At 47.8% G+C, this 23047-nt stretch overlaps 1 protein-coding gene across 1 annotated transcript in view; it reads right to left on the bottom strand.

Moving 5' to 3' along the window:
• LOC142563599 (ipis-1-like) overlaps positions 1-23047 on the bottom strand; it is an 86427-nt gene that overhangs the window by 48775 nt on the left and 14605 nt on the right. The window contains exons 4-5 of the mRNA XM_075674178.1: positions 19884-20178; positions 5564-5738 (exon numbers count right to left, since the gene is read on the bottom strand). Coding sequence (XP_075530293.1) covers positions 5564-5738; positions 19884-20178 — 470 coding nt within the window. The remainder of the gene's footprint in view (positions 1-5563; positions 5739-19883; positions 20179-23047) is intronic.

Raw genomic sequence — 23047 nt, 5'->3', positions numbered from 1 at the left:
GTTCCCTCACACAATCTGCTCTTTTCTTATACCTTAACGTTACACCCATCATTCTTCTTTCCATATCTCGTTGCGTCGTCCTCAATTTAAGCAGAACCCTGTTCGTAATCCTCCAGGTTTCTGCCCCATACGTGAGTACTGGTAAGACACAGCTTTTATATACTTTTCTCTTGAGGGATAGTGGCGACATGCTGTTCATGATTTGAGAATGCCTGCCAAACGCACCCCCAGCCCATCCTTATTCTTCTGATAATTTCAGTCTCATGATCCGGATCCGTGGTCACTACCTGCCCTAAGTAGATGTATTCTTTACCACTTCCAGTGCCTCGCTACCTATCGTAAACTGCTGTTCTCTTCCGAGACTGTTAAACATTACTTTAGTTTTCTGCAGATTAATTTTTAGACCCACCCTTTTGCTTTGCCTCTCCAGGTCAGTGAGCATGTATTGCAATTGGCCTCCTGAGTTACTAAGCAAGGCAACATCATCAGCGATTGGCAAGTTACCAAGGTGTTCTACATTAACTCTTATCCGCAATTCTTCCTAATCCAGGTCTCTGAATGCCTCCGGTAAACACGCTGTGAATAGCGTTGGAGAGTTCATATCTCCCTGCCTGACGCCTTTCTTTATTGGGGTTTTGTTGCTTTCTTCATGGAGGACTACGGTACCTATGGAGCCGCTATATATATCTTTCAGTATTTTTAGATATGGCTCGTCTACACCCTGATTGCGTAATGCCTCCATGACTGCTGAGGTTTCGACTGAATCAAACGCTTTCTCGTAATCAATGAAAGCTATATATAATGGTTGGCTATATTCCGCACATTTCTCTATCACCTGATTGATAGTGTGAATATGGTATATTGTTGAGAAGCCTTTACGGAATCCTGCCTGGTCCTTTGGTTGACATAAGTCTGAGCAGTGGCGTAGCTAGGTCGTCTTGCACCCGGGGCCCATAGGTCTTCTGTCAACCCCTCCCTCCCCCTCCCCCTCTGATGTAGTCGAGGAAGGCGAGGATGTCAAAAATGTCCGGGTTTCAGCACCAGTACAGCCGCCATGGATACCGCGCACGTTGCCCGGGTCACCCTCTCCTTCGCTTTCTTTCCCAGAGATTGCGAATGCAGCAAACATACGCGCCGTTTTTCCTGCGCCAAATAACACAGGGTGCTGCACTGATAACGTGTGATAAGCCCATGTGCATATCTTCTGTCAGACTGTAAGGCTTGGCAGCCATTACAAATTCGGCATCGTGGAAAACATGACTCACGTCACAAGTAACAAAAAATATCTTTATAATAAAGCTTTAATTACCAATTTTAGCCGCAATATTGCATTTACAAAATTGAAGCCCGACATTCATATCTTGCCCAACAACATCACAAAAATCGTCGTAGGTACAATGGCACGCAGTATTTTGTCTCTGGGCAGCCCTGAACGAAAACGAAAATTAAATTGTTTGTCAGTGACGCTGATCTCCCCACCCTATTAGAAAACGCTACCTGCCTTCCCGCTGCCAGGGCGCCATTGCTATGACAATTACGAGTTCTCTTCATTCTGATCAATAAAGTTTTGTTTTCATTTGCTGCTATACGGACAAACGTCATTATCCGAGTTGCGGTACCACCGCAAGATTGGGAACAGAATAGAGCACACCTCGCGTCGATTCTTGGCGTCACCATAAAAAAAGAAAGAAAAGGCCGCGATGAAGCCCGTGCCGGCGAAAGCTTGCACTACTGCTGGTCTGCACTCGCAATGGATAGGATTAAGGGATCAACGTCACTGGTCCACTATTTGATATTTATTTCGCTGCTCCACCCGCAGTGCCAAAGTACTGTAGGTTTGAGCACACAAAACGGTTTTATTTAAGAAGTTTTTGTTGAGTTAATAATATGACTTTGAGTCCTGAATTCTCGAATTGAAGTGCTTCCTCTATAAGTACTGACTACGGGATTATTAAGGATATGCTTATTACTCATCTGCCATATTTTTCGCGCTACCGAGTTCCTAGTAATCACAAAGAGACATAACTTCATGGAATCTCGATTGGGAAATATCCTTACAAAATTCACCTTTCTTTCTTTATAAAATTCTGTGCAGCTGATACGGACACTGTACTTGTGACATGAAGTCACACAACAACAACAGTTTTTTGAAACTTTAGAGGGTAAGAAGGAAAGCGCGAAGCATAACGGCAGGTTTCGCAGCGGCTTCTCGGAGCGAGCGGGAGAGGGGAAGTAAAAGCGAGCCGGACATCGCGGCAGGCCCGCGACTACAGCCTTTCCAGTCATACGCCGCCAAACTCTTAGGCCAAACCGAGTCTGAAGACGATCCAGAGCATCCCATTCGCGACTTTTGACGGCCCCACTTATGCAACGTCGCTCTCAACGAACGCCTCGCCGTGAACGCGAGCGCCGGGCGCGCTGATTGAACGCCCTCTTGCTGCTGTCTTTGTTCGTCTTCGCTGCGCTTTCTGAACGGAAGAGGGACCCAAGAGCCCAAACGCCTTACAACGCCTCACTATATGTTTAGCGACTCCTGCTCCCAGCATGAACGCACAGCGCGAGCGCACCCCACATGAAACGTTTCGCTAAGGCGAGTAGTTCAGCGACCATTTCCCGAATTAAATTTTTTAGCACGCACATTCGTGCAATTATTTCTTGGAGTGTTGATAGAGCTGCAGTCGACAATTATGCGCAGCAACGCATCGGGTGCATGAGCTCGGGCTACTGGATACCGCAGCATTCTTAGCAATTTGCGCCCAGTCAAGCCGGCGGAAAGAGGGGTGTCTTCGGGCGTATATGACGCCCCCCCCCCCCCTCTGGCCCCTTGCACCCGGGGCCCACGGCCCCCCGACCCCCCCTGTTGCTACGCCACTGAGTCTGAGGTGTTCCTGATTCTATTTGCGATTAGCTTAGTAAATAGTTTGTAGGCAACGGACAGTAAGCTGATCGGTCTATAATTTTTCAAGTCTTTGGCGTCCCCTTTCTTATGGATTATGATTATGCTAACGTTCTTCCAAGATTCCGGTACACTCGAGGTCATGAGGCATGGTGTATATAGGGCGGCCAGTCTTAATAGAACAATGTGCTTATCATCCTTCAACAAATCTGCTGTTACCTGATCCTCGCCAGCTGCCTTCCTCCTTTGCATAGCTCTCAAGGCGTTCTTTAGTTCTTCCGGCGTTACGTGTGTGATTTCAAATTCCTCTAGACTATTCTCTCTCATATCGTCGTGGGTGCTACTGGTACTGTATAAATCTCTAGAACTCCTCTGCTCCTTGAACTATCTCATCCATATTAGTAATGATATTGACGGCTTTGTCTCTGAAGGATAAGATAAGAGACTCCAAACAGAAGTATTTCAGTGTTACAAAGCCAAAGTTCATTAAAGATTCACCCCAGAAGTTCTGGAGGCACTTTTCAAAAGATAAAAAGGCAATCTCCGAGTTGAGTACGACTCAATGCTTTATTACTAATGAAGAGGATAATGCAAATGAGCTTAACAGCTACTTTCCTAGTGCCTTTACTATAGACAATGGCGAAGTAGACGACTTAAGCGTTTCTCGTTGCTTCCTTTTTCTAGGCGAACTCCTGCTTTCTGAGCGAGGTATATTTAAACTACTGCTCAATCTAAAACAATGTAAATCGTGGGGACCTTATGAAATTCCTAACGCATTTTTAATGAGGTAAGCAGAATAGATTGCTAAATACCTCTTAGTTATCTTTCAAAAGTCACTGTCGTCGGGGGCGGTACATAAGTAAAATTATCCCAATACGAAAAGGCGGAGATCTTAAATGTGTTTACAACTACAGGCCCATCGCACTAACGTCAATACCATGCAATATTCTTGAACACGTTGTCTCCAAACCCATCAGAGAATTTCTGACGAGCAAAAATTTCTTCAGTGAGTGTCAGCATGGTTTTCGTAGTGGCCTCTGAATGGTGACACAACTTGTGGAAACAGTGCATTTCATCTGTGAAGTGCTAGATCGAAGAGGCCAAGTAGGTATATTTTATCTAGATATTAAAAAGGCATTCGATACGGTTATTCACACGAAACTATTATTGAAGTTAAGAGTCGTCCAATGGATCGAAACTTTTGGAATAAATCGCCGATATGGCTGAGACCCCTACTCTTCGTAATATATATCAATGACCTGATAACAGAGGCATCAATCCAAGCCAAATTATTTGCAGATGATTGCGTTATTTTCACTGAAGTAACCTGCGCAGCTGACCAACTTAAACTTAATTCTTTCTTAGATTAAGTACATGAATGGTGTAGGAAATGGCAAATGTCACTGAACTTGGAAAAAGCTCTATGCATGACAGTATCGCACAAACACGCCCCTTTACAGCTCAACTACTCCCTATCGGGTACCCCACTAACTCGAGTGACCGAATTCAAGTACTTGGGCGTAACTTTGACTACAAATATGAATTGGACGACACACATTGACAATATTGTAGGCGAAGTAAATCAAAGATTAGGGTTTATTCGACGGACTTTCAAGCAAGCAGCCGCAGAATCCAAACTTATTGTATACAAAATACTTGTTCGTCCTATTGTGGAATATGCGTGTGAAGTCTGGGGTCCGTGCGACCAAAAGAACGCACTAAAAGTTGGTGTGCAACGGCGTGCCCTGCGCTTCATTTTTTCCAAATATCTAAGACAAGAGTTGGAGTCACCGCTTTATGAAAAGGCAAACCTTCATTTACTTAAAATGCGAAAGAAACAAAAAAGGATGAGCCTTTTTTACAGCATTATGAATCACATGGTGCTGGTAAACAAGGAACGCTACATAATCGAGACAACGTCGGGGTAGTAAAGAATAAACATTCAAAGTACGTGAAAGAGGGTAGATTTTCCAAGGATTGTTTTAAATATTCTCCCTCTTTGAAAACTAAGAGAGAATGGAATAAACTGCCGGAGGAGAGCGCGGTAAGCGCGACTGACTGCGAGCAGTTTCGGACCCATCTTCAACAATAATCTTCTTAGTGGCGCGTGATTTCAGTTTTTGTTACCTTATAGTGCTGTACTGAGTGCCACAAGCTGATGCACTAAGTGTCATGAATTGTTCGTATTATTATTTGTGTATACCTGATCATATGTACTGCTGCGTGTTTAGCGTATATTGTTGTATAGCATGTAATACGTTATTGTACTCATTCCTACTTTGGCCCTGTAAAGGGCTGATAGTATGTTCAAATAAATAAATAAAAATAGCTAACACAATATGTATGTCATCAGCTACATTATATAGCTTGTGTGGTTTCTCTGCTTTAAACTATTTTTGCTGCTTATTTTCACATGGCGATTGTATACGTCCCCCTGTCCACTACGATGACCAAGAAATTTAGAAGTGCAAAATGTAAACCCACTACCAGAAGCACGTCCCAAATGCAAAAGAGCGTACATTTCCCGTAACGTATTTCAGATTGCAGCGCAGGGGATGTTCAGGAAAATGTTCGGCAATATTCCTGCGCTCCTGACTGCGATAGTAAGCCTCCGAGATGGCTTTCGTGGAAGTTTTCACTGGTTCCTAGTTCACCGTGCACACGTACCTGTTTGACCTTGAAGAGTGGCAGGCTCACCCTAACTTCTTTCTGGGCTCTGAGGTGGTCAAAGCAGGTCATTGCAGTAAACGCAGTCAGCTTTGATTCCAGCAGCTCAAGCCCGTTCTTCTCCTCAGGTAGAAGCACCACCAGTGAGAACTCCGGGCCCACGAATGCATCCACACTGCGGTTGCAGAAAAACAATCGTAAGATATGATCTTGATACCAATACCAACAAATATACCACACTTAGTACTACGAAAAAATTGGGGCCAGAACTCGTGTACAGTAATTATTCAAGTATGCGAACAGCGAACCGCGTCGTGTATGAGGCATGTCGGTCTCCTCTGTCCCTCTGGACATGCAGCGCCTACGGGCAGGGTCACCTTGAAATCAGCACATGCTGAGTGACACATTCAGAGTCACCCCAGTAGGCGTCAAACAGGTTCATTGAAGAGCGGGGCTTACCCGGTGGCACACACACTGTGTCTCATGCCCAGTTGTTCAAAGGGCAGATAGCTAGGGGCACATGTCCACGTGGGCGACCAACAGTTTTAGGCTGGATTGCCTTCGTGATCGGCCCCCCGTTTTAGACTGCACTGTCTCCAGGGTTGACCGGTGGGACAGCTATAGCCGTGTACAACTTAAGAAGACAGGACAGGCCCCATCCAGAAGATAAAAGCGCGGTAGCCACTGAAGAAAAAGTCCTGATGACACGGCTCGGCCAAATGCGAGGCGCGGGCTGCCGTGTTCTCCGTCGGCGGGGTCGTTGGCCATCCGGTCCAGACTGACCGTTCGGCCGTCTGGTCAGTCTAGAGTTCGAGCACGTTGGTGGAGGTTCGTGTGCATCCGCCTTTGAGGGGCAAATGCCACTGCCTTCTAAAATTGTACGCGGCTAGAGTTTATTAGATAGCCCGAAAAAAAAACTGGTTTCGTAATGCCAATAATACTATGCCAGTTAAAAACCCACTTTCTCCTTGACCTATTTTTTTTCTTTGCGATGGGCATGCATGCATCGGCTAGTTTTCTGTTCATTGGCAAGACTTTGCCACTGGTGCTTATGCATTTGTTTTAGTAATAAATTAGATGATTCACTTCTATATTTTCTCACAGGTACAGGCTTGAGAAGCCCGTACCAGTGATAACACAGGTATCACTGGTGCGTGAGAACCGGAATTGTAATGTTATTAACGATATTTGCCTACTTCAGGAGCTTTGAGTGTGTGTATATCAATCTATCCTCTTGCGCCAACCCAGTGACCCAAGTTGTCTATCAGATTTTCCTACTAGGTATGCACTCGAGATCGTGATTGCGTCGTGTCCATTCCATCGCCATCATTGCAACTTCATCATGCGAATCTCCTCATGGAAGCGTCGCCACTTTATGTTCATCATACAGCCCCTCATAAAAAGTCATTGTCATCGCGTTATCCATGTCATCGTCGTCACGCTTCCGTTATGCCGTCGTCATTATTTCAAGAACATCAACAAATTGTCGTCATGTGATCGTCGTGATACTGCCTTCGTCATTCAACTGCGGTCATTCTCTTCTCATTTCATCGTAACCGTGCTCTCGTATGTCAAACATGTTCAAGCCATCCCCCACATTGCGTTGTCGTCATACCTTTTTCATGACGCCGTCGTGGCTATTGCATCATAGTGATTATAGTTTCGTTAACCGATTCTCGCCATGCCGTCGTTTCCACGCCGTTGACGTCATGCTGCCTTGGTCATACAGTCGCCTTCCCGTTCTCGTCATACCGTCATGGTTGTGCTGATGTCGAGCCATCGTCATTTCAGTATGGTCAGCCCATAGTCTTCATGCCGTCGTCGCCACCCCACCTTGGTCGTTGATTGACTTCATTGTTTTGTAATTCGGTAGCATGCTATTGTCCTTCAATCGTTATTATACCGCCGTTGTCATGCCATCAACCATTCGAAGTGGATGGAAGCACCAACACGTCAGAGGTCGAGATAAGCAAGAGATGTTTAGAGCACTCTCGAAAAAAAAGATCTCCGCCAATCCACTCCTGCGAAGGCATATGGTCAACGAAGCTGTAGACATGTTGTGCTTAATGTAGGGCAATAATTAGTCAAACAAAGATCACGATGCGCACCCAATACGCATATTGCTCCTCAAAGGGATATGTGACACAAACACATGTTTCAGTGCAGTTCACAGAACCTTTATTTTATTTATTACTTTCAAATTTCTCCTAAAACGCCCTTGTTAAATTTAAATTATATTATCAGATTTCACGTGCCAAAGCTAGGATCTAATTATGAGGCAAGCCGTAACGGGGGATTCCGAAATAATTTGGACCACCAGAGGTCCTTTAACGCGTTCCTAAACCTAATTACACGGGTGTTTTAGTATTTTGCCCCCATCGAATAACTGCTTTGTGGTTGTGGTCTCTGTGATACATACACACAGAGATTTTCCGTTCTTATTTGGGAAATGGGAATCGATGAATCACCCGCGTATGGTTGGCTGAATCGGATCTTTGAAGTAACTGGGGCCAAAGACTTACACGAACTGCGTGAACCACTGCTTTGCTTGCGGTTTGAGATGCGTACGTTGGTCTCCGCAAACGACACCGGTGAGGGATTGGAGCGAAATCAGGGCGCGCCTCGTCATCAATCATGTGGTTTGAGGGCGGTTTTGTGCCTTTAAACGAAAGCTGTGCTGTCTGCTAGCTTCACGCCTCTGCCTTGGGGAACTACGACCTATTGCTCGTGGCCCTTCACGGCCGCCGAGATCGGCCCACCGGGTTTCCTGTCGAGGTGAAGGACGCCGCCAAAAATTCCCGGGATCCTAGCCATAGACAGCTCCGCTGTTGAAAGCAGGGAAGAGATTCATACCACAGGATCCGCAACAGGCTTAGGTATTGCTACAAGGTACATACAGAAGTGTTGAGGAAGAGGAAACAGATTAGGAGATGTATACAAAAATTCTAGAATGAAAATGATGTGTAATATACCTGATTCATTCAAGCAGGCCAGATGACTGTTTGTCTCCGCCCCGTTTCAAAGGCGTTGCCAATTACTCATCATCATCAACAACAACAACATCATTATTGTCATCGGGCGCCCGTCGTTTACGTCAGCCCTCGTCACTTCTTGCCGAAGATCTGCACAGTACATGTCGCAGGCAATTTTTCAGCCCTACCTGGAAGATTTTTCCGCGTCAACCGTGTAGTTTTCTTGCGCCTTTTTCCCCCGTGCCTTTATACATCGTTATTCATTGATTGTGTCTTATCTATAGTCCTCACTTATGTTGTATTTATCAATTTATTTTCTAAGCAAATAATGCGTGCGTTCACACACCATCTGTTGCCTTTGAACTACTGGATGGCAGACTGCTGGATATTATCGTAGATACCAGAGTTTAGTTGTTGTCGGGCCATTTTTTCTTTCTTTGTATTATTTGAACTTTACATTGCGACGACTTATCAACTCATGTGGCAATTTTCGCGTTTGTACGTCTGCTCTGTAGTGGACTGTTGTTCGTATAATATTTGCTAGTATTTTCCCATACATACTTCATCCCGTTTTATTGCGATAGAAATTATACGGACATTCCAGTCGTATTTCAGGCGTCGGCGTCCGCGTGATATTCCGTATGATGTCCAAGCGCGATAACAGCTTGGCAGTGTGCCATATGATGTAGGTGCGAATGAAAGTGCGCGAGGATGAGCCCAGGATGACAGCTGCATATTTCGATCGAAAAGGGAGGAAAGCGGGGAGGAAGTGCAACGTCTTCCACCGCGCGCAAGGCACCAGAAAGGGGAGAGGAGGAGTTCTACTTCGACTGTGGCTGCGTATGGCACGGGCCCAAAGTTGAAAGCCATCTTCGAAGAGTACAGAGTCTAGGTGCGCCGAGGGCTGATAGCTCCGTGCGCGCTGTGTTCTCGCCGCTTAGTTCACGTTGAAGCGAGAGACAGCACGAATTCTCTCGCTTCTGCTTCCGCTCTTCTGAACAGCGTTTTGAGAACGAATGTCCGCGCTCATCGAGTGAGATGCGTTTACACTTGCCTGTACGTGCGTGACACCATGCTTCCTAATTTAGTGAGTAAGCAAATGTTTACGAGCTTATATGGCCGATAAAACTCGCTTCTTCAATCGCAATCGCTTCTTCGTCTTTTGGGCGGAATTGTGACTTTTTAGTGTGATGCGTGCATGGTTTTGTGCGAATAATGTTATCGCGTCATGCGTTTTTTTTATTTGCCCTAATGAATAACGGTTGTTTTACGTGAATGGAACCGTATGTCCTCTACCCAATCTCTTCCTGAACGCATGCAGTGTATTTATAAACGAATATACTTAAAAAAGAGAAATATACATGACGTAAGAGACATGAGCGAAAGGAAATAATATTTTCGCCTTTGAAGTACTTAACATTTTATTCATTACTGCCTTTAGCTATGGAAATGCCAGTTTGGCCGGCCACTACATATACCAATACACAATTAAATAATTGCATAATCTATTATTCCCCGCTTGGTGCACAATTATCGCTCCATCGAGCCTTGAGGCTGCGGCACGCAGCAGGACAAACGCAATTTCTTCGATTATTAAAAAGAAGGAAAAAAAGGAAAAGCTTTCTTAAAACTTTGTGTGCCTTAGCTGCCGCAATTTTTCTGTGTGTCCGCATTTTTGGGGCATTTCCACATGAATGGAGTGGCGTACTAAATCAAGGAAGGTTGATTGGTCCACTTGCGGGCCAAGCCAACACCAGATACGTTCAGAAGTACGCAAACTTTCTTTCTGTACTCTCCTATTACCTTTCGAATGCTAGCGCTTGTGAGCTGATGCATTTCAGCACACGCAACACTGGTTCCTGTCAGTAAACGGGGTTTAAAATTTCAGAATTACACGGCAGTGACCCTCATTACAGTTGATGACTTAGGTTAGTACCACGAAGTGCTCTAGTGACCGCAGCGCTAAAAATAATAGATAAGATAAATAAATAAATATTTATTAAATATAACTGTTTAATATTTATTTAATTCATTCCAGGATGTACATGGAAAATACATTGCATTATTATTAAGCTGGCCGTATTGGGAAGGTTCGGATTAATTTGAAACACTCGAAGTTCTTTAACGGGCCCGGAAATTTGAGCACACGAGCGACTGGACCATTTTTCTGTGAGTGGATCATGTCAAGCCTTTCTTCACGTCCTATCACGATGGCGAAATGCACAGATGAAAGCAAACGCTGACAGCAGGAGGCGACTTGAAAGCTTTGAATACAGCTCACAATACCATAAGCATACATATAACCAGCAAATTATGAAATATAGTGCGTCTCCGGCGAATAAAGAATCCTTGCAGACTTATTCCACTTCTACATACCGTCGAGAAAGTAGCGAGAGTATGTGTGGGAAAAAAAATAAACGCATTTAGGAATAAATAGGCACAACGTGTACCTCTGCCATTCGTAGACTGTCAGCTGTCACATCCAAATCAGTAATGGTACGCCCACACTAGCGACAAAAACGCGCGCGACACGCCGCCCGCGGCAAGCGCCCGCGCGGCAGACGCGTGTGGGCAAGTCCACAGTCGCGTTTTGCGGCACGCGGCAGCGGCCCGTGGAGTCCCGCGTTGTCTCGTTCCATTCGATACTTCTCGTGACAACGCGCTCTCCGTTCTGCCCATTTCGTCTTCCATCGGAAGTGTCTGTGTTTTAACGCAATAGCGTTAAGGAGCTCGTGTCGCAGAAAAGCCGGTGTCGTCGGCGTCGGTGTCGGTGTCGGCGTCAGCGTCCGCGGCGTTGGCCGTGAGCGATAAATCACGGCAGGCACTTCATAAAAAGCAACTTCCAAGATGGGCTGGGTGGGAATCGAACCAGGGTCTCCGGAGTGTGAGACGGAGACGTTACCACTGAGCCACGAGTTTTCTTTTTCTTTATTGCCGGTCGTTGGCCCGGATAAAAATTACACATTCACAAATAATCAAAAGTCACACTCACAATATATTGAAAACGACCGCAGAACTTGTGCGGCTGCGCTTGTGCTAAAATTCCCTTATCGCCAATAATAATTCCACTCGTGGCAACCACTCTGGGATGCACTCCAGCAACTTTTGTTCCTCTACAAAGTTCCGTATGCTTTCTTTGAAATACTGGCGAGCCGCTCTTGCATCGAGATCGGCATGCCTTACCGCAATTCTACATTTCCAAATGCTATGCAGGGCCATAAGCATGATCACATCGAATGGGGTACCATCATCACTTTCTATTGGCAAGTAGCGAATCCCATACGCATCTAAGGGGAAATCCTTTTTGATTGTGCGCTGGAGCACATCCCAGAGGAAAACGGCATCCCAACAATGCAGAAAAACATGTTCAATTGTCTCCTCCTGCCTGCAAATTGTACAATGAGTGCCCCAAGGAACAAAGAAACCTCTTTCAGCCAGCCACGGTTTGACAGTCAGCGTTCCGGAGTGCAATTCAAAAAAGAACGTCTCAGCGCCTGACGGTACTAGCATCGCCTTAACGCGCGTCAGAACATTGTGCCCATGGCTAGCTCTGTAGAGAGACCGATATAAAGGTACGGGAAGAACAACATCACAGGTCCCTGTACAGTTTTTTCCGGTTAACGTCACTGAAATATTGAAGTGAAAAACGCGCTGACAAAAACCTGCATGAAGCCACAACTTCACGTAGAAAACCATAAACACCCCCTGGCAAACTGCCCACTGAGACAACCATTTCGGGCAAGTGTTTGCCCAGGCGAAGTTGGCAGACAGTGTATAAAAACGGGTTTTTTTCGTCCCTGAAGAAAAAAAAACGATTGACTACCTGTCTCAAAAACAAAGTGACAATCGAAGTCCTCCATTTCGAACTCGAAGAAACAAATTGGTGCGACTTGATCTCTCCCAAGACGATGCCCACACAAACACTGCGAACACCCGGTGAATTTTTTGGATGTTTACCCTTGAGCAATGCAAGACTTGGAGGATGTACCAAAGTTTGCTCACTAAAAATATGTTGCAAATTGTGGCTCTGGAAAACATAGACCAATTCCAGCCATTCCATTTGTTTACTGTGTCCCGCAGCTTATCCACTTCACTCCTCCAGTACGACTCACTGTCTTTGTAGCACTGAAGGGGAACACCCAAGTATTTCACCGGAGTCGTAACGAAACTCATGTTGGCAAAAGTGTCTGGGGCCGCCCGCCAATCCCCGTGCCAGAATCCCAGGCACTTACCCCAGTTTACCGCGCTGCCGCTCACAGCACAAAACCTTTTAACACATTTGACAGCCTGTGTTATACTGTCCAAATCGGTGCAAAACACAGCAGTATCGTCTGCATAAGCCAACAGGCGGACTTCAACCTCGTGCAGTTTAAACCCGCGGACACAGTCATTCTCCATGACCCTCAAACAAAACGACTCTATATACAAGCAAAACAGCGGCGAGAGAGGGCAGCCCTGACGCACCGACATGACCCTCAAACAAAACGACTCTATATACAAGCAAAACAGCGGCGAGAGAGGGCAGCCCTGACGCACCGACCGCTTAACTTGGATTCGCGCTCCCAACGCCTTGTTGACGATGAGCCGCGTCGAGCAGTCCCGGTACGCCATGGCAACCCCCTCTCTAATTATTCTACCCAAATTCACATAATCTAGAATGCACAAAAGAATGTCATGAGGCACCCGGTCAAACGCTTTCTCGAGATCAATTTGGAGCATTGCCACTCGTGCACCCATGGCATCGCAACATTCGAGGATACTGCGTGCTACGTGTATATTTGAGAAGATAGTTCGGCCTTTAATGCCACACGTTTGATGCGGCCCCACAAGCTTCGCAATGACAGTCTGCAACCTCTTTGCTAAGATTTTCATCATTATCTTATAGTCTCCGTTAGTGAGACAAATCGGGCGGTAAGAAGTTACTATTCGCAATGCAACGGGATCTTCTGACTTGGGTATAAGAATAGTGTGGGAAGATGAGAAGGACGGGGGTAGTACTTTGAGCTGGAATGCTATGTTATATACATCCGCTAAGGCTGGTGAGATCGCACCTTTGAAATATTTATAAAAGGCTGAGGTTAGACCATCAGGGCCAGGGGACTTCCCCGGATGCATACTTTCAATAGCACTTTTCACTTCCTCTTCCGAAATTGGTTCCTCCAATGTTTCTTTCGTACTTTCATCTAGCCTTGGCATCAACGACAAAACGTCCTTTTTAACGCGATAGCGTTAAGGAGCTCGTGTCGCAGAAAAGCCGGTGTCGTCGGCGTCGACGTCCGCGGCGTTGGCCGTGAGCGATAAATCACGGCAGGCACTTCATAAATAAAAAGCAACTTCCAAGATGGGCTGGGTGGGTATCGAACCAGGGTCTCCGGAGTGTGAGACGGAGACGTTACCACTGAGCCACGAATTCGATGCTTCAAAGCGGTACAAAAGCGCCTCTAGTGAACGCGGTGTTGCCTTAGATACGAGCTGTTTCTAAGGCTCAGGCGTGCGTCGCTTGCTCAGGAGCACATTTCGTTGTCGCGCCGAACGCTGCGTTGCTCGACGCTCACCGTGTCCGATGCGGGGCGCGTAGTCGCTGCGCCGTAGCCCATTGTCTTACACCCCTTGGCGGGTCGACGGGAACGCTGTCGCGTTCCACTCTTGAAGGCGAAGCTTAAGCGTCCTCCAATTTTTAAAACGATCAATGTCGACTGCGCAGTAAGTGAATAAACCACTGTAGTCCTCGAAAAAAGCACGCTCGATATCTTCTGCTGCGTCGCGAACTTTTCCGCAATATTCGATTTCCGCTATCTGATTGCGGCGCGCATGCCACTTTTCTGAGCCTAACGCTCTTTTCAACGGTACATCTCCCATTATCAGCCTTTCAGCCCTTGCCCGCACCAAAGCACCGCGGTATCTTTCGATATCGAACTGTTCTATTTTATGTTTCAGTGCGCGAATATCGTCCATGAACATGCCGGGCATCCTACATTCCTCACTGATCAATTTTTCTAAATTCCTGCGCATCTGTTTTTCTTCTGCTCCCTTTTCTCTGCATATAGCGCTCGCACGCTCTAAAGCCTTGATCTTAACCGCCTGCTTGAAGTTCTCCCATTTTTCACCAGATGTCGTGTTATCAACAGCATTCATTTCTTCAACTTGCTTCGTTACATCCGCTTAAACATTTCGTCGCTTAGTAATTTCGAATTAAATTTCCATAGTTGCCACTCGAAGCCCTTTTTCTTTTCTTTCGCGCTTGCTACTAAAAAGCTGACCAAACAGTGATCACTGAATGAAAGTGCGCTCACGTGGTACTCCTTACAAAGGGGTATCAAATCAAGGCTCACATACACTCTGTCAAGACGGGCGTGGCTGGCTGCCTGAAAGTGGGTGTACTGCGTAGTCCTCCACCAGCGAGACACTCAGCAACGTTTTCCAAACCATCGTCCCTTATCATATCGCTTAGGGCAATGGTGCTTGCATCCTTGTACGGTCGGGCGCTAGTTTTATCACGGGCTGAAAGAACACAGTTAAACTCACCGGCAATAATGAGGAGCCTATTACACTGGGTATACTGTTTTAGCTGATCGAAAAATCTGCGTCTTTCCTCAGCGACAGTCGGCGCGTACAAACGAATAACACGCCATTCCAATGACGATAATAAAAAATCGCAGACAATAAGCCGACCTGACGGGCATGACGTCACAGCTTCTACTTTTGCTCCAAGACTATGTCGGATGAACAAAGCGCACCCGGAAGAAGTTCCCACAGCATGGCTCACTATAACACAGTATCGAGCTAAGAATTGACGCACCATGCCCCCGGTTTCGTCGTCGCCCTCAACTTTCGTCTCCTGTACTGCTAGAATGTCCAGGTCATGTTCGCTAACTAGTCGATAGAGTTGACTTTGCTTCCTCCTTGAGGCAAGCCCACGTACGTTTAAAGTGGCCACACGAAATGACCTATCCATAGACATCATTGCGAGGCGGTGAGAACCCGGGGGCATGACGCTCACCTCACTACTGCGCTTTTTTTCCTGGGTGTCTTGTCACGGTGCAGTCCTCAGAGAGGCAAAGGCGGCGTTTCCGCCGTCTTGCGCTCCGTCGAAGTGTTCGGCCGAAGCCGATGGGAAAGACGCCGCACGGGAGTCGTTTTCGCAGGCGGCTCGTCCGTTGGAAGGGCGCTGGGCCCCTTCTCCTTTTCGCCTGCTTCGTGGGGCCGCTTTGCGGTCGCACTGGCACTGTCGCTATCTATGCCTGTCATCGGCACTGCCTCGGGAGTAGTCTCTACAGCTCCGCCGGAAAAAGTGTGGCCAGTACTACTTGGAGCAGCTTTCCTACTCCGGTCCTCCACAGCTTCATGCAGAAGCCCGGCTTCGGGCTTCCCTGGAGCTTCAAGGAGGGCGTCCTGTGGAGTGTTCGGGGTACCCTCTTGAGTAGTCGGGTTTCGGCACACTCCTGCTGTTTCCTCGGAGTCTGCCTCATCCATAAGGTGGTCCAATGCATCGTTTGCCTGGACTGGTCCGGTCACGCTGGCGTACGTCTTTGGGCAATCCGCGTCCTCATGGCCGAAGCGGCGACAACGACTGCAGCGAGGTACTTTGCAGTCCCGACGTATGTGCCCGGTGCTCTTGCAGCGCAGACAGAGCGGAGCGCGGCCTGGAACAACGACGAGAGTCAGCTCTCCGGCTATCTTGAGCTGGTGTGGAATCTCGTCGACTTTGACGTCGCCATGCAATTGCAGTCCAACTGAGCGAGTTGTCGAGCCCTTTTCAGTGACGTCTTGCACACGCCACTTCTCCCGCGTCACCTCCAACTCTTTCCCGTAAGGTGTCAGGGCCACACGAATGTCTTCGTCGGTCACGCCGTGCAGCAACCAGTGTAGCTTTAAGCGAACCTCTCGGTTGTTCGGATCGATGAGCAAACATGGGCGATCTTTTACCTTCACGTTGACAGCGGTGAGCAATTTCTGAGCGGCGTCGGCACTCGTCATTGTTACAGCCCACACGTGGTTCATCTGATACGCCCCCAACGCCAAAACGTCGGGGAGCGCACCTAGATTGGCCAAAGTGTCCCGGTAGTCTTCGACACGGTAGGGCCGAGCTCTTGGGTCGCCGTGCATGAAAACGGTGTTCGCGACGATGCGTCCGGATGGCAGATTGGGCAAAATAACCTGATAATCTTCGGCAGTAGAAGCAAAAAACCTGTTACCGTGGCCCGCCTGGGCCACCGAAACCGCTCCATGGGGGCAAGCCATCCCGCGTCCGTTTCGCTTGAAAGCCGGAGGTGGAATGGACTGAGCCACGAGTTCGATGCTTCAAAGCGGTACAAAAGCGCCTCTAGTGAACGCGGTGTTGCCTTAGAAACGAGCTGTTTCTAAGGCTCAGGCGTGCGTCGCTTGCTCAGGCGCACATTTCGTTGTCGCGCCGAACGCTGCGTTGCTCGACGCTCACCGCTTCCGATGCGGGGCGCGTAGTCGCTGCGCCGTAACCCATTGTCTTACACCCCTTGGCGGGTCGACGGGAACGCTGTCGCGTTCCACTCTTGAAGGCGAAGCTTAAGCGTCCTCCAATTTTTTTTGCGCCACTGCCGGCCACGCTCAGGCATGTCGGATACGGACGAGGAGCTACTGGTGATTGTGAACACTGTAATACTTGTTTGTTCTTTACTTGTGTGACGCCGACGTGCCAGAAAGCGGACGAGAAATTTTTGGGTGCGGTACAAGGACACTGAGGGCCAGGCGCACACTCTGCTTCCCCGCCTTCACCAATTACTCACCTGTCATGCCAAACTGCTGTCCATAATGTGCCAGCGGTTGGCGCGCAGCTCCTTGTCCGACGCTCGATTTATCATAGAGGCACGCATATCCGCGAACGGTTTCCAAAAACGCCTCCATTGCGAGGCGAATTCTTTGTCGACGCCTCAGTGGCGGTGTGGTAAGGCTTAACAAAAACAGCCCCCGTGACTGGAAATGGCCTCTGAGATTTTACGGCGCGCGTGTCACTGTTCAGTCTCAGAGCCCATAGATTATGATTCTTTGCTTATGCGACAGGTGGCGCCACAACAGCGCGGTTCGTAAAGCGGCTCGCTTCTGATTGGCGGTCGTTTTGCGTCTGCCGCGAAAAATGGGTCTCGCACCCATTCGCGCGTTTGCCGCGCGTTGCTGCCGCTTTTCGTGAATCTTGCCGCACGCGACAGCACCGCTCGCCGCGCGCGGTGTGTCGCGCGCGTTTTTGTCGCTAGTGTGGACGTACCATGAGAGATCGCGTAGCAGCGCCAAAGAATTTTTCTTCCCCTCGGACCAGCCACGGAAACAGTGCGGCAGCGCCCTAAAGCCTCCCTGACGCACGAGATCGATGGATGGACGGACGGACGGACTGACGGACGGACGGACGTTATAAGCGTCCCCTCAGGAATGGGGCAGTGGGTTGCGCCACCAAGCTCTTGCTATTATACTGCCTAATGTCCTACGTAGGTTAAACAACAAAAAAAGAAAAAAATAACACTATGAACTAACACAACCAAATTTTCTGATCCCCTATCGCGCACTGTGCTTTTGTACGTCTCCGTTTTTTTGTCGCTTCCCTACTTTTATTCAACCAATCCTCCAATCGCCCCTTACTAATCCCTATTGCGGACGTGTTTACTTTTCCACTGCTTTCGCTGAACCCAAGGGCTTCAACGAGGCCAGTGGTGCCTACATCGACCGCTGGGAAGACGTCTTCACATTCTAATAAAACATGTTCCATAGCTTCCCTAGCTTCACCGCAGCAAACACATGCTTCTTCTTCCCTTTTATATCTTGCTTTATAGGTGCGTGTTCTAAGGCATCCCGATCTCTCTTCGAAAAGTAGCGAGCTTCCCTTTGAGTTATGATTAATTGTTTCTTTCCCGGTTTCGTTTTTTCCTCTTAAAGGGACACTAAAGCGAAACAGTAAATCAGTTTAGACTAATGAAGCATTGTTTGGGAACCCTGCAGGCAGTCATTTCAAGAAAATTGATTGATTATTAGATGAGAAAATGAAGGTCCAAGTATCAGTATTTGAATTTCGCGCCGAAACCCCAGCGCCTGTACGTCAGCGTGACGTCAGGGATTCCAAAGTATGTTTTCCCATTTGAGCCGCGTTGGCTGAATAAAGGTTCCCGAAACTTACCATGTTTAATATTTGGTTCCTTTAGAACACAATGTAGTCAATCTGTACCGCTATATATAAGTAGTAGGCCCTAGAAGATGCCATCAAAATCCAAGACGTCACAGCCCCCAGGTGCGAGAACTCAAGTAGGCGTCGCCACCCGTATTTCGTTCTTGCGCTTTTTCTGGCTTACCAAAACGTCTTATCGTTGTAAGGGTGGTGTTTTTGGTGTTGTAGAACAGTAGTTTACTGATGCAGAAGAAATCATTTATCACTTTAGTGTCCCTTTAAGTAGTTACTCTAGGCAGGGTTGTTTTCCATTGCCGCCACCCACTCAGCATCTCTGACTTTCCGCTTGACGTTCTTTGTTGCTGTGTTGCCCACCCTACAGGCCGCATATTTTCTAGTGAGCTTCCTAGTTCTTTTCCTCTACTGTGAATCAATGTTTTTCCTGTACAGATACCTGAACACTCTATATCAGCCCATTTACTTGCTTCCATATTCCTCAGCCGTTCTTCATACTCAGTTTTACTGCGAGCTTCCCTCACTTCGAAACTAGTCCAGCCCATATCACCCTGCACAGTTTCATTTGTAGTCTTCCCGAGAGCCCTCGGCTGCGAGCGCCGCGGCGTGGGAAAGCAGCTGGCCACGCCCACAACTGAACTGACGTTCACTCTGTGTGCATGGGACGGCCGGAGCAAGACCTGCCAGCGTGCAATCTCAGAAGCCATGAGAAAGCACGCTAACTTCACGCCAGCACCACGGTGAGGCGTGAATGTCACGTCACTCATGAGTCTGCTGAGGGCATTGCAGGGATTACAGTTGCACCATTTAGAAGCTTAGTCTCGCTTGCCTGGGTATAATCGATAAAATTCCGAGGGTTACGTGCCAAAGCCACGGTATTATCATGAGGTGTGCCGTAGTGCGGGACGAGAGAATAATTTTGACCGCCTGCGGTACTCTAACGTGCGCCTAACTTTAAGCGCAAGTGTTTTTTTCCGTGCGATATCAAACAAAATGCGGCCGCTGCGGTTGGAAAGCGAACCCACAACGTTGTGCTTACCAGTGCAACGCCATAGTGACTAAGCCACCGCATCTCTGGTTGCCTTTGTAATTGTCGCTTGTCTGAGTGTTGTCTTTACAGCATCCATCACACTGATGTATAAAAAAGTTAGAGGCGTGTCAACACCGCGTACGATAAGTCTGAGGCGGAAACATATCGGTGACTCACCAGGCTGGCGTGACAATACCGCTCCTGGGCGTGCTAGCGCTGGATCGGCTCGGCTCGGCTCCCTGCCGCTTGCCGGGTAGTTCGTACGGCAGCTCGATCGCCGTGGCACGCAGGTCGGTGCACTTGGCGAGCCGAAACCGCCCCGTCTGGTGCACCATCACTACGGGCGTGAAGCTGCCGTCCGACTCGTAGAATGCTTCTCGCGTTGCGGTGCGGTCGTCGAACGCCTGCTTCCACGAGCCTCGGAACTCCACCACGCTCACCATGCACACCAGAGAGGACGGCGTGATGCAGCCTGCATGGGTAATAAAACTTTAGATGGTCGTGGATTCGGTAACCTATAGAATTGGGCTACTTCGTCCTACGGGATCCAGTGTATAATAACGCAACTTCTTCGACCAGGAAAAAAAAAGGAACGCAAGCGAGGACAACTGCTGTTCTTTCTAATTTTTTAAATATTCTTTTAAGCATGTGTTGTGCCCTCTGCTTTTTCATAGTACATTTCTTCAGTCACGCTGTTGGCAGCCATGACACGTTTACCAATTTGCTCAAGAGGACATATTCAATATGCATAGTAATCTGGCAACAGTGGCCGTCTTTGTCATCTTCTTTTAGGCCGAATAGCTACTTTCATGTCTTTCCTTGCGTAGTTGCGAAATGGCTCAGAGATGGTCGCCGAGTGCCTGTTCAGAACTCTAAAAAGTAGCAGTCGCATTCATCGTCCAGCGATAAAGGGCCTTCAGACAATTTTCTACCTAAGCAAAGAATGACCACATTATTACAAGATATCGCCTCATGAATCCCCTGTCGAAAGAATGCTTCAAATTCTTCAAGTATATGAGGAGTTAGATGCCGCTATCGCATGGATGAGCCTCTTTCTCTCTTCTTTCGTCTCGACTACTGCGCAGAAGCTACGCTGGGCTGGCGCCGAAAAGGCAAATGAAAAGGCAAGAGTCTGCCCACAAGTTTAGCCTCTCGCTGGCGAGAGCGCTCGTCGCGGCGCTCTTTGGCGGCAGGAGCTTAGCACTACTCCACTACAGTCCTCAAGACAGCTGAGCTACCGCAAAGGTCGTCTCTAGACTGGCAATGCAAAAACGAAATGCTTTTAGCTCCCGTTGTTGGAGACCTCAAAGTGACCTAGAGCCAAAAGGCAGGGCCGTTGTCCGGGCGCTCAAACGAGAATATGCGGTGAAGTTGCAAGAACAAAACGATATCACCTGAGCTACCAGTCAAAACTAAAGAAAATGCGGCCTCTGGCGCCCACCTATCTGTACAGGACCGCATTGCATACGCTATAGTTACTGGCCCAACAAGTTACAAAAAATATTGCTTCCGAGTTCTTCCTAATGTTTGTTCATAGTACCACTCTAGCTATAACTTCTAGTACGTTGAAGTTTTATTTCTCGTTTCCAACAGCGGCATCCGAAAGGCAGATACAGGGCACCATACACTTGATTGCCATCGTTTAGCGCTGAGACAAGGTTGCCTGCCTGTGGTGTTTTGAACGCAAGCGGTGCGTGAGTTCCCTGGGGTGGGTTTTTCGTGCCCTCGAGAGATGACGTACCGGTGCACGGCGGCTCCTTCGGGCGCTTCTACCCGCCGCGGTAGCTCAGCGGTTATGGCGTTGTGCTGCAAAGCGTGAGGTTGCGAGATCGAATTCCGGTCGCGGCGGCCGCATTTCGAGGGATGAGAAATGCGAAAAAGCCCGTGTCCCGTGCATGGGAGGCAGGTTAACGATACCTTGGTGGTAAAAATTAATCCGGAGCCTCCGACTACGGCGTGCCTCATAATGAAATCGTGGTTTTAGCGCGTAAAATCCCCGAATTCAATTCATTCTTGTTCTAGCTGTGCAGTGCACTCTGCCTCCCTGGCGTCATTCACTGCCTGTCGTGCCGCCTTCAACCGGCTTTCGTCTTCTAGCTGGGCAGCGTCCATATGGACCAGCGCACAGTAGGCATGGTGCGGCGTGGTGTGGTGGGGTGTGCCGTTGCCATCATATGCTACACCACTTTTAAGATTGCGGCTAGTGTCCACGAACCGGATTTGCCGTTTGCCTTTGCATGCTTAGATCTGTATACTCTTAAGTACGGGAGAGCTATATATATATATATATATATATATATATATATATATATATATATATATATATAGCTCTCCCGTACTTGAGAGTAGATCTAAGCATGCAATGGCAAACGGCAAATTTTTAGCTCAAAATTAGCAACAATAACATTCCTGACAATCTTTGCGTGATCACGAAATCAGCCAGTAGCTGTTGGTGGGATTCTTTGCTTGCGATGACGACATTGCAAGGCGGGACGAAACACTATTTCCCGGTTTTTGACCCGATATCGTGAATTACCTGTGGCATCCAGCGCAATTGAATTTGTCTCACAAGCTCACAGGAACCTCTTCTACGGATCGGCAACTCTCTCACTATGTTCAAGTAGTGTTTGAGGGTCCTTTTAATGGAGAGTGAATTGTGCCACCCACAATCAAAGAAGGCAAGCCCGCTGGGTTTTGCACCCTTGCATATTGCCAGGCTACATACTCAAGGGACGTACTGCTTTGAAACCTAAATATCCGCTAAACATATTTTGGCAACTACGTGGCGTCAAAGCTGAGCTAAGTAGTGCCCCAAACAATTGGGGCACTGCGTCTAACACTCTCGAATTTTGCACCGAACCCTTAAAAAAAAAACCTTGAATTTCATTACAACCGCCCAGATTCGTTCGTGCGCATAAAAACTTGCATGATGTGAAAAATTGAAGCTCTGGTATTGGTGCTTTGGTGTAAGCTGATAAAGCTACACGCAACTAACTAATGAGCCTTGTAGTGCTTCTGTTCGAGTTGGATTCTCGCTTCGAGCGTGCGAACTGAAATTCTGCGAGTCAGGTTGCACATACATGTCCAATGAAAACAGAGGACAATCCTAATCGGCGAGTTGAGCGTAAGGAGTTATCTTCTTTTATGCGGTATTAGGCAGTTTTATATTAGGGGACTCAAGCCACACGCAAGCGTTGCGGGAAGCTAACCAACGGGTGTAAAGAAACCCACAGCGAGTACAGAAGGGCGCGAAGGGCCCCCACATTGGAGCTTGCGTCCCCGAACGCTTGGGTGCGGCTTGCCCTTCCCTTTACCTAAAGCTTTCCATTCTTTTGCCACTC

This window comes from Dermacentor variabilis, chromosome 11, assembly GCF_050947875.1.
Source record: "Dermacentor variabilis isolate Ectoservices chromosome 11, ASM5094787v1, whole genome shotgun sequence".
Taxonomy (NCBI): domain Eukaryota; kingdom Metazoa; phylum Arthropoda; class Arachnida; order Ixodida; family Ixodidae; genus Dermacentor; species Dermacentor variabilis.
The sequence above is the reverse complement of the archived record's forward strand: the minus strand, read 5'-3'. Positions and strand labels throughout refer to the sequence as shown.